Genomic DNA, 12,475 nt, shown 5'->3' on the forward strand with positions numbered 1-12,475 from the left:
TCAACAGTATTATGAAGAATTCCGTACTGAATAATTTGTTAGCCCAGTGAGTGTGCTTCCATATTTCGGCAATTATTGTATAGCTTGTAGTACCCCTATGACCAGGGAGGTGGGCCATCTGCTGTTATTCAGTAGTCTTCACACGGAGTGGTCATGCTTCTTGTTTATCTGCTTTCTCAATTGAATTACACTTGTATGAAATTATTATTATTAGGTGATCCGAGAATCCTCTCGGATCACCTTTTGTATCTGTACTGATTCGTTTTTCTTCTTCTTCTTCTTTTTCTTCTTCTTTATTTCTCCGCAAAAGTTGTGTAGGGATTAGCTCAGAAAGTGCATTGCCTATGAATGTTAAACTTATACCATATATGTATCGTGTCCCAAAGACGACAATCGAAGTAAAATCAAAGTGATCAGTCGACCTTGACGTCACTATGACGTCATTATATGAAAACACATTTTCAATCATATCTCATTAATGAACTAGAGTTTTTCAATGAGATTTACGTCACATATATTTCAAGTCAAGCGCATTCTACCCATATTCTCAAAATTTATCTATACCTTAAAACGTGCGCGTACGCGCGCGTTGAAATATTTGTATGCTCAAATCGAGCTCAAAAATTTTTTTTGCACACGTTTCAGACCATTTGGAGCATTTTTTGAAAAATTGAAAAAATTGGACGGACGCGTACGCGCGCGTATATATACGCACGCACAGCTCAAATGCAACAGAAATTTCCCGTTTTTTCACACGCATCGCATGTCTGAAATGTCAAGGTATATTTCTATCAAGTTTCAAGTTAATCCGACCCAATATGACGTCATACGGGCCCGTCAAAGTTGAAATTCCGCGCGCGCGTCAATGGCGATATACAGTGCAACTATGCCAAAAAACCGCCAATTTTAAATCTGATTTTACTCGTCAGGATGAACGGTGACCCCCCCCCCCCCTTTTCTTTACATATTTTGAAAGCTGATGAGCTGTACATGTCATTTCATGGGTTGGCGATACTGAAAAAATGATTAGAAGATATCAAATTTCTTAATAAAGTTAAAAAAGTAAATTTTCAAAATGACGTCATCAAATTTCAAATTCACTCGAGCGTATCTCACTTAAATTTCGCCAATTTTCACCCAGATTTCAGTATGTTGTAGCTTACGAAATGTTCTTTCATTAATGTAATAACAACATTTTGATTAGATAACGTCATCACCTCGTAAAAATGGATTAAAAGTATCCTTGTAAAATTTGACCAGTTTACGTGTTATCTCTATGGGAGAGCAGTTTTTCTGGCAGTGAAAATTGACATTACTATCTTTTTCGAGCACTAGCTCACTTATGCTTTGATAAATTTTTCCCAGATTTTAGTATGTTATAGCTGAGACTTTGGGCTATCGTGAGTGTGCCCTCCATTTTTTCATACGACGTCGGCATCACGTCGAAAAACTTTGTTGAAAATGGCACGTGGTTTCGATGCAGCGTCATTTTGCTTAATACACAGGGCCTATGGAGCATCAAATAGGTCATTGCATAGCGCATCCGACTCGTAATCCTAAGGTCCCTGGTTCGAAGCTCACTCCTGCCAATTTTTTTTGTTGATATTTTTTAAACACTTTTTTATTTTTTTTAGTTCGTCTTAATATCCTTTCCTAACTTTATCTTTCTCTGATTTTTTATGCTTCTCCTTCAAATTTCTATAAAATAACATAACCTTTTTCTTTATTTTCCTTTCTTTCTACTATTTTCTGTGCAATAGATGAACAACAACAATGACTATCAGCCCCATTCTTAGCACATGTTTAGTTCATGTCACGTACATTATTTCATAAAATAACAACTACTTGATCGGACACCATCTTGGGTATGTAAATTAGGGTCAAAGGTCATAAATGTTTCATCCTGTATCTTGGCGAATACATGTCCTATCTTTCCCATATTTTGCACACGCAAAGACCATGTTACAAGAATCAGTTTACAAAATAACTACTTTTTGCTCAGATGTCATCTTGTCTGTGTAAATTGGAGTCAAAGGTCATATGTACTTTTTTCTCTATCTTCGTTATGACGTGTTATCTCTATGGGAGGGAATTTTTTCTAGATGCGAAAATTGACATGATTGTCTTTATCGAGCACTAGCTCATTTACCCTTCGGTGAATTCCTCCCAGATTTTAATATGTTGTAGCTGAGACTTTGCGCTATCGCTAGTGTGCCCTTTGTTTTTCATACGAAGACAAAATCATGTCAAAAAACGTGGTTGAAATAAGCTTATCTTTGATGTATTGAATTTCACAACATAACCATTTTATTTTTTGCTCAGATGCCATCTTGTCTGTGCAAAGTGGGGTCAAAGGTCATATGTACTTCTTTCTGTATCTTCGTAATGACGTGTTATCTCTATGGGAGGGAATTTTTCTAGATGTGAAAATTGACATGATTTTATTGAGCACTAGCTCACTGACCCTTCGGTGAGTTTCTCCCAGATTTTAATATGTTGTAGCCGAGACTTTGCGCTATCGTTATGTGCCCTTCGTTTATTCATACTACATCGAAATCACGTCATAAAACTTTGCAAAAATTAAAGCTTAGCTTCGATGTATTTTTTTCATATTTCTTTCTTTTTGCAACTTTCTTTGCAATAACTCAAGAAAGACATTCCTATTACCCCCATATTTTGCACATGTTTAGTTCATGTCACATACATTATTTCAAAAAAATAACAGCTACTTTATCGGACACCATCTTGGTTATGTAAATTAGGGTCAAAGCTAAAAAATGTTTCATCCTGTATCTTGGTGAATACATGTCCTATCTTTTCCACATTTTGCACACGCAAAGACCATGTTACAAGAATCATTTCACAAAATAACCACTTTTTGCTCAGATGTCATCTTGGGTGTGCAAAGTGGGGTCAAAGGTCATATTATATACTTCATTCTGTATCTTCGTTACTGTATACCAAATTCGGTACCAAAGATGGCAGGTCTGACTCCCTTTTCTAAATGAGAATCCAAACATCACACGGCCAATGTCCCCTCAACACCGATAAAACCTGTATGGTCATGCCTATTTGGATCAGGACTCACATCATTGATTTCCAAACAGATCGGATCACCTAATTTGTCAGTGTTGACAAATTCTAAGTCTAGTTATTATTATTATTATCACTACTATCATTATTATTATTATTATTATTATTATTATTACTATTACTATTACTATTATCATTACTATTACCATTACTAGTAGTAGTAGTAGTAGTAGTAGTAGCGGTAGTAGTAGTAGTAGTATAGTATAGTATAACTGATATCACGACTGGATATCACGTAATCATCTTTCTCAAACGTTATATTTCTATCTTCAAAACTATAGACTTCGAAATGATTTCGGACTTTCGAAAAATATCTCTAAGGCAATTTTGACTTTGGGCAACCATGTTATTCATTTTTTATTTAAACTCAAGTTACCCTATGTGGCAGGTTTGCGCCTTTCCCGGCTACATTACTCTATTCAGGTCCGGTGGCTTTCAGTTGACAACGATGCAGCATTACCTTTGTCAGGAATTCCTGCTCTAAAGATTTTTTTTCTCTTTGCTTGAAGCAATATATGAATCCTCTATGTACGTCGATTGATTGATATCTTTAGCGCCACAAACCACAACTTCACCTGCCACTACAACGGGACCTCTTGGAACTACCCTTTCCACCACTCCCCCGTCTCTCTCGAGTCAAGCTCCGACCGAAACACTGCCACCGGCAACAGCCACATCGCAGCCTGTAGGCACGACTTTCGTCAAAACTACTCAACCCGCGACAACAGGCACGAGCGAGCGACCTGCAACAACTGCGACAACAACTCCGGTGGTGTCGATATCTTTAGGGCCACAAACCACAACTTCGCCTGCCACTACAATGGGACCTCCTCGAACTACCCTTCTCATCACTTCCCCGTCTCTCTCGAGTCAAGCTCCTACCGAAACACTGCCACCGGCAACAGCCACATCGCAGCCTGTAGGCACGACTTTCGTCAAAACTACTCAACCCGCGACAACAGGCACGACCGAGCGACCTGCAACAACTGCGACAACGGCTCCGGTGGTGTCTACTCCCCCTCCAACCACAAAGACACTTCCTCCTCTGTTTACAACTTTAGCTCCGACTTCCCAGTTTCCTACAACGGCAGCAACATCTGTTCAGCCTACCTTTGAGACAACCCCCAGACTTACACTGCCACCCATTCACACACTAACGCCACCTGAGCACATTCCCCCTCCTTTAAAATATAGAACTACTACACCGTTTTCCCCAGCCACTCTCTTTACAACTATTACAACCCCGTCTGTAAAGCCCCAGACAACATCAGCAGCTCCAGGCACAACAGGTAAACTGATTCATTTTTCTTTGTCCTCATTCACGTGGTGTCCAGGTTGGAACAAATTAATAATAATAAAGTCTTCTTTATTCATGGTAGCCTCTTCAGTGTTGGCACTTCTCTACCAGAGGGTAACTATACAGGGCTCACACGGGTAAATAATTCCCCATAGAGACGTGTGTTAAAATTCAAATTTACAAAAAAAAAAAATCTGTAAAATAGCTGGAAGAAATGAGGTGGTTCGTCTTTACTAACCTGGATAAGTGAGCTATACCCTGTCATCCATCAAATTTCCAAGGCAGGTTCTTCTGCTCAAACTCTGTCCAATGGTCCGCAAAGCCAGACTATGAATTCTTTTCACTTAAAAAAATCACCTATTTTCCGTACACGCACCCAATGAAATAATATAGTCCCTTCAAATTCCATGAGAAAAGCTTTCATCTTCAAACCAAAATGCAGTTTGTAGAGGAATTCATACTCAATATCTGCAGCTATTCAGTTTTAGCCAAACTGCATTGATGATTTTTAATTAATTATTTCCTTCATTTATTTTGGTATCTTTGGTACGAATTTGTGAAGGGGTCTGGGAAATTCCACTTTATTTACAGATGTGAGCCCTATAGTGGGGGTCATATTTCTTATTTCACCTTTTAACATCATAATGTGTTTTTGATGATATTTGCTTCTACAGTACATCATATGGAAAATTGCACATTCAAGGGTTATAAAGCTTCTCAAAGAGACACTTTTGAAAATGATGCCCTTTGGAGTTTTTTCAAAAATAAATCTTGCAATTTTGATTAGTTTTTCATAAGATGAATATATGGATGCAGGTAGTTATCCTTAAGGGTGTGTCATCATCACCTTATTGCCTTCAAAGTACTGTAAAACACTTTTATTTATCAAACAGATTAACTTGATGTACTTTGAGCTGTTTCAGTGGTAGCCCAAACAAAGAAATACATTAAAATGACACAATCATTCAAAGTTGTGTGATACTGATGACTAGTTTCTACCAAGATCTAGTACCACAAGAACATAATAATAAAACAAATTGTAGTTAAACAGAGTTGGGGGGGGGGGTTAGAGGGAGAGGGGGGAGGAGGGGGGGGGGGTGGGGGAAGGAAGAGATGGATTTGATAGAATATAGATCAACATAAACTAGCAGAGATTGTATGGGATGAATACTTCCCACAGACTTGTGTACATTGCGTGCATTCTCTATAGGGCTCACACGGGTAAATAATTCCCCATAGAGACGTGTGTTAAAATTCAAATTTCAAAAAAATTCTGTAAAATAGCTGGAAGAAATGAGGTGGTTCATTCTTCACTAACCTGGATAAGTGAGCTATATCCTGTCGTCCATCAAATTTCCAAGGCAGGTCCTTTCGCTCAAACTCTGTCCAAGGGTCCGCAAAGCCAGAGTACGAGTTCTTTTCACTCAAAAAATCACCTATTTTCCGTACACGCACCCAATGAAATATAGTCCCTTCAAATTCCATGAGAAAAGCTTTCATCTTCAAACCAAAATGCAGTTTGTAGAGGAATTCATACTCAATATCTGCAGGTATTCAGTTTTATGCCAAACTGCATTGATGATTTTTAATTAATTTTTCTCTTCATTTATTTTGGTATCTTTGGTACGAATTTGTGAAGGGGTCTGGGACATTCCATTTTACTTGCAGGTGTGAGCCCTACACAGCCCAGTCGCTGTGAAAACGCGACAGGGCTGTACAAGTGAGATTTAAAAAAAATAAAAAAACGAAAAACAAAAATAAAGCAAACATGTCGATCGCGTTGAGATTTTATTCCTGACATCATTTTTGTCACCTCAGACCATGCCTCAGACTCATTAAGGACAATCTTCATTTATTAGACTTCATGTTTTTGTTATCGATATTGAGATACACAATTCGGAAAATCAGTATTCCGCACGGCCATGCAATTGGGAACGCGATCGGAGGTCACGCTGTCGACCGTGCTGCGACATCAGCGGCGCACGCCACAGAACTGTATGTGGCGCACGCACAGATTTTGGACCTTTTGGACAAAAAAGATTATACCTATAGAGTAAGTAGTCGTCATACGCGTGCGTACAAATAGTGCGTCCAAAACTGAAGAGGGAGCGCACACTCAGCTCCTGGTGCTGGATCTAAGTCTCCGTTCAAGTCATATCTTCTGGATGTGGATCAATACGCTGCCGGACCGTGTGGTATAGTGCAGCGGGGAGAGAGGGCGCGAACTAAATTAATCGTAACGAAGGTGGCTTTTTTCTATCTTGCTTCTGAAGACTTCTGGAGATGGGCTGTTGATCACTGTTGTTGGGAGGTGATTCCAAGCGAGGGGGGCGCTCACAAAAAATGAATGTTTATATTGCTCTGTGTTACAATGACGAACTTTAAACCCTTTATCGTGGTTTATCACTTGTCTTTCAAGAATATTCTGAGTTTTGTGATCTTTGAACTGTTTAATTTTAATATTTCTTTAAGGTCTTGTTCTGGTCAGAAAATTTTCAATGGGTAGACCCGGGACCAACCCCTCGACCGCTTTGAAGAAGGATGATAATTTAAGTACCTGCCTTCTTGATGCTAGGGTGGGTAGTTTTAGCCTCTGCCTCATGCTGGTGATGCAGCCAGGGGTCCTAGATGTGTAGTCTCCTGTGATGAATCGGAGAGCCCTGCGTTGTACCTGTTCAAGGTTGTCGATGTCCTTTTGATGATGTGGGTCCCACACACATGCTCCATACTCCAAAACCGAGCGTGTTAGGGCAATGTATGCTGTTCGTTTGCATTGCCCTGGACAAAATTGGAGATTGCGACGGAGTAGTCCTAGGACTGCATTTGCTTTCTTGGTGGTACTGTTTATGTGTGGGGTCCATTTCAGATCATCACATAATGTAACTCCTAGATATTTCTCTGGGGTGTTTGCTTTAGGATGTGACCGTCTATGCTGTAGAAGTGTGACGATTTCTGGTCAATACTCATCACTTGGCACTTTGCAGTGTTAAATCTCATCCCCCATGTACGTGCCCAGTCATGGAGTCTGGACAGGTCATCTTGTAATCTGACATGGTCGCGTTGAGATGTGATTGGCCTGTACAGGACACAGTCGTCTGCGAACAAACGGATCTGGGATTTGACAACATTTGGTAAGTCATTGATGTGACATAGGAAGAGTAGAGGGCCCAATACCGTTCTCTGCGGTACCCCAGAGGAGACTGCTGTTGAGCCGGAGAGTTCCCCTTCTACTACTACCTTCATCTGTCTTTTGGTGAGGAATGATGAGAGCCATTGGTGGATAGGGCCTTCTATACCATAAAGGCGAAGTTTGTGAAGGAGGAGGGAATGAGGCACGGTGTCAAAGGCTTTCTCAAAATCCAGTATGATGATGTCCATCTGGGTCTTTTTATCGTGGGCCAGCAAGAGATCATGCGCTACAGTGAGGAGTTGAGTTTCAGTGGAGTGGCCAGATCTGAAGCCATGATTTAATGTGGATAGAATGTTGTTATCTTCAAGGTGCTTACAAATATGGCGGCAAATAATGTGTTCCAGTTGCTTACATATAACTGATGTAAGGAAGACTGGGCGGTAGTTACAGGGTTGATGAATGTCACCTTTTTTTGAAGACTGGCGAAATAAGTGCATCTCTCCAGTCAGATGGTAACGACCCAGTGCTTAATGATGACCTGTAGATTGTAGTGAGGCCAGGAGCAAGTTCAGCTGCACACTCCTTCAATACGGTGTTTGGTATCAGATCAGGACCGGCTGCTTTGTTGATGGTAAGATTGTTAAGCAGCTTTTCAACACCTGCAACCGTGATGTGTAGGTCTTTTGATCTTTCGGGGCCTAGAGACATTTGGCGTTTCAGGAGGGGTGAATGTCTGGTGACTGAAGACTGACTTAAACTGATGGAGGAAGAGTTGGGCCTAAGTCTGCTATCGTGTACAAGGTTTTCTGCTTGTTTCAACGCAGGTATTCCGGTGCGTACAAATAGCGCATCCAAAATTGAAGAGGGAGCGCACACTCAGCTCCTGGCGCTGGATCTAAGTCTCCGTTCAAGTCATATCTTCTCATACCATATCTGGAATGATATGTTATTCTTCATTACACATTTTCATTTTCAGAATCACAATGTAGTTAATTGTTTAAATATTAGTTTCTACGATGATATCATATCATTTGAACCATTTGGTAGAGTCCAGACCTTTTTGTTGTTTGCAAAATAAACAGTGGGAACTTGGGTGTAGACTAGACATTACTTGAGCATTATGACGTTTGCTTCGCGTAAACAACATCAGCACCATTATGACGCTTAAACATGACCATTGTGACGTCACAATAAAACAACGCAAGGTCACTGCGCCGAATATTCAAGTCGAGCGTATTAAGCTGCCATCTACTTATTAATAACTGTACAGGATCCGTGCAATGGCGGCTCCCACAACGCGAAATGGCAGCTCCCTCGCGCGGCTGCCTCCCCACTGGACTACGCCCTCATAATCTCTTTGTTTTGGACACGTATTTGCGTACAACTAGTCTGGTTAAAAAACCCTTTGCCAACTGGACTCCTTTTACAAAATGCGCCCTCCGCGGAGACCATAGAAAAATAGTACGAGCGGAGGGTCTTGAAGCCAGACTAGCGCACAACTTGCATCCTTCAAATCTGGTACATGTATTTTTATGCCTCCAACACAAAAGTGTCTCCGGAGACATTATGCTTTCGGGTTGTCCTTCCGTCCGTCCGTCCGTCGTTCCGTCTGTCCTTCCGTCCGTCCTTCCGTCTGTAATCAATTTTTGTGGACATCGTAACTAAAAAATGGTTTTAGGTATCCTAATAAAACTTGGCATGTGTATGTATGAGTGGGCGAAGTAGTGCGTCAACTTTAAGGTGCGCATGCTCAAGGTCAAAGGTCAAAAGGTCAAGGTCAAAATATAATGCTTAAAAATCTCACTATTTCCCCCATATCTATGCAATGCCTGAAAGTATTTTCTTGAAACTTGGTGTATACGTGAACTACCAAATAAAGATTCACCAGAGAGAGTTTTGGGTCATGAGGTCAAATGTCAATGGTCAAGTAGAAATGTTTAATTTTCCTTTTTTTCCATATCTCACAAATATTTCAAGGTATCTTTATGTAACTTAGTACATATGCATGGATTAACTGGCAGTGATCATCTATGGAATTTGTGGGGTCATGGGCCAAAGGTCAAGGTCAACCCATCAAAATGTCACTTTTCCCTTTTATCTACTGTATGCAATGCCTGCGGGATTTTTCTTGAAACTTTAGTGTATGCATGTATCACTCAATAGAGATTCTCTTCGAAGTTTCTTGCCAAAAGGTCAAACGTCAAATGAAAGTGATAAATTTCACTTCTTACACTTATAAAAAGGTCAAAAGTCGGGTACAAATCCTCGAATCCCCAAATACCTGCACTCATAGACAGTATAGCCATTCATCCAATTAAACCTAGCTCAAGGAAAGTGAACATTAAACACATTTGTGACAAACCTGCCATTTCAATATTTTGCCAACTATGTGAAACTGCCATCAGACATTGTCAAGACATTGTACTATAGACCTATAAAGAGAACCATGCGTTATGAGGAGGAATACCAGTTGCCATTATAGCGACATTTCTGCAGCGATGAACTCCGACGGTCACGGATTGCGCTAGAAAGTGTCATTTTTTTCTTCCATGGACTTTGCGTGAGTATAATGTACAATTCTTGGCGGAACGTACAAATTTTCGTTAGTTTTGTAATTGTGTTGAGGTCGCTGGTGGTCGCTGACGGTCGCTGGCGGTTGCAAGGTTTGGGACATCTTCAAATATTGCTGCGACCTCCGGCACTGGTCGGGCAAACTCACAAGTGGATTGCATAGTGATCGCAGGTCGGGCCGGATCGCTCAGGTGTGTTGTTAATGTTATCTGCGTAGTAGACATTATCATGATAAGCAAGAGTTGGATAAAGGGTAATAAAGGGATAATTCATCGACAAAAACTAATTCTTTGTAAGGAATGCCGATATTGCAGGTAAATAAAACTTCGTTTCCGTTCAATTTCTTTTCACACTTCTCAATTAAAAAAAAAAAACCCACAGGTATAACAAAATAGATTGATGTATGGTATCCAGCTTGGAGCCGCAACGATCTATGAAAGTTTTCATCTATAATGCTAAATAAATTCAAAGAAACCTAAGCATAGGTTCCAATACAAACCGTGTGTAAAGGTGGAAAAACCAAGATAGTTAAGAAGCACGAATACAACTAATTGGGACCGAACTAAGGACAAAAAAATACACCAGTATTGGAGGAGATAGCAAAGTCTTCTAAAATATATCATTGTATATAGGGGAACAAATAAACCTGATAGCAATGTTGACAGTAGTGTGTCAGTGCGGTTGAGGCATTTATAAATCTATGCAATTAGGATATCAAAAAATAAAGGGTAAGTATTCAAAAAAAAAAGACCAAGAAAGTCAAATGGTTGACTTGCGTCGCTGAAAACCGCGACCCTTCAAAAAAAATCAATAGCACATGATGTAAAGAACAAAACAAAACAAGACAAAGCTAACAAATTCCTGCCGGTATTTCTATTTCTCGATACGGAGGGGGGGGGGGGTAAGGGTTAGGGGGAGGCATTTTCCAGGAGATCGCGTATGCACTAAAATCGGCCTTACTCGCGGCGATCTGGTGCGATTCACAAAGGTCCATAGATCCTATCAATTTGCACCAAGTCGCGGGGCTCAGATCACACAGTGGGTATTCGGCTTAACTCGAATCTAAAAACAATCCATGGGGTACGCTTTCTTCACAGAGTGTTCGAACGCTCCAAATTTTGGCATGTTTTGGTACATTATAGCATGTTTTGGTTGGCTTTAGTTCGCTTTTGAGGGCTCGAATGCGGCCTGTGTACTATAATGACATGCTGAAATTGAAAAAAGGCAGCACCTTCATTTCAGGCACATCGAGTCTACACGCTATTCTGTTCAGTTTTGTTTTTCAACAAGAGGAGCAACATCAACTCCTTTGATATCAAGTCTAGCACCCAAATGTTTCTATAAACATTAATTTTTTTTTCGCTGTGTTTTTAATCATCTTTAAAATCAAAGAAAATAATAAATGTTATAAAACATATCCGTATCTATCTCTACAAGCTAGCTCTACAATCGATAGCCTGGTATTACAGGATGCAGTCTCAAGTGAGGATGGTTTGATTTTGCTACAACACGCATTTCCCATAGACGCTTGCTCGAGTATACTATAGGTACTCGTCCTCAACGGGTTTAAGTCATAATAGGCACTTTGGAGAGGGGAGTGCATTATATCCTTGTGCAATTCTTATTTCAACCACCGTACTCTTCTTTTTTTTTTCCTCGTTTCTTTATCTAGACACCGTATTGGATGGTTAAAGTTCCTGATGATAATGTACTAGGCTTGACATTAGTAGGCCTATGTATGTCAGCATATGTGTGCCTCTCCGTTTGTAGAGGTCGATATTATTCCCTTTTAGTCTTCAACAGCAATGCAATCAAAATATAACCAAGAACACCTTCACCCAACTGACGACCACGTGCAGCTTAAGTATGTTCATTTTTGTAAATATCAAGTATAGCCCAGGCAATGTCAAAGGAATGATAGACACCGAAAAATAGAAAATCGTCTTTTTGCACTATGGAAAAAAACAAACAAATCGTCTACTCTAAGGTGATATAATGATAATCTAATTTTGCTGTTTTATTTCTCGTGATAGCTCTTGCCACGAAATGAAAATGAAAATGTCGTTCGTTATAAAACACAGGTTCGCCAGCACCAACAACTGTAGCAACCACTCCCTTTCCAAGAACCACAGGTGCGTAAATATTGGACATTCTAAGCGCAGTGATATTTTGTTCACAAAGAAATTTTATTCCCATATGAGCATTCAGGTTCATTCCTTTTCTAACATTAGCATGTTCATCTATTTTCTTTACTTGCCTTGCGAAACAACAAAATGAAAAATTAAATGGTGTTATCATTTTCAAGCAAGTGCCTTATATTTTGAGAAATTACTGTTTGCAGCGGTCAATCTGATCGTGCAATTGATTCGGTTACGATAGCGTCG

At 40.0% G+C, this 12,475-nt stretch overlaps 1 protein-coding gene across 1 annotated transcript in view; it reads left to right on the top strand.

Annotated features, from left to right (window-relative positions):
- The window catches only part of LOC139708332 (mucin-6-like), a 43,744-nt gene extending 36,718 nt beyond the window's left edge, over positions 1-7,026 (top strand). Inside the window, exons 26-27 of the mRNA XM_071620293.1 lie at positions 3,648-4,382; positions 6,863-7,026. Of these exons, the coding sequence (XP_071476394.1) occupies positions 3,648-4,382; positions 6,863-7,026 (899 nt within the window). The remainder of the gene's footprint in view (positions 1-3,647; positions 4,383-6,862) is intronic.
- The last annotated feature ends 5,449 nt before the right edge of the window (positions 7,027-12,475 follow it).

The sequence above is a fragment of the Diadema antillarum genome, unplaced genomic scaffold (assembly GCF_040938485.1).
Source record: "Diadema antillarum isolate AM-2024a unplaced genomic scaffold, OU_Dant_1.0 seq00001325_RagTag, whole genome shotgun sequence".
NCBI lineage: Eukaryota > Metazoa > Echinodermata > Echinoidea > Diadematoida > Diadematidae > Diadema > Diadema antillarum.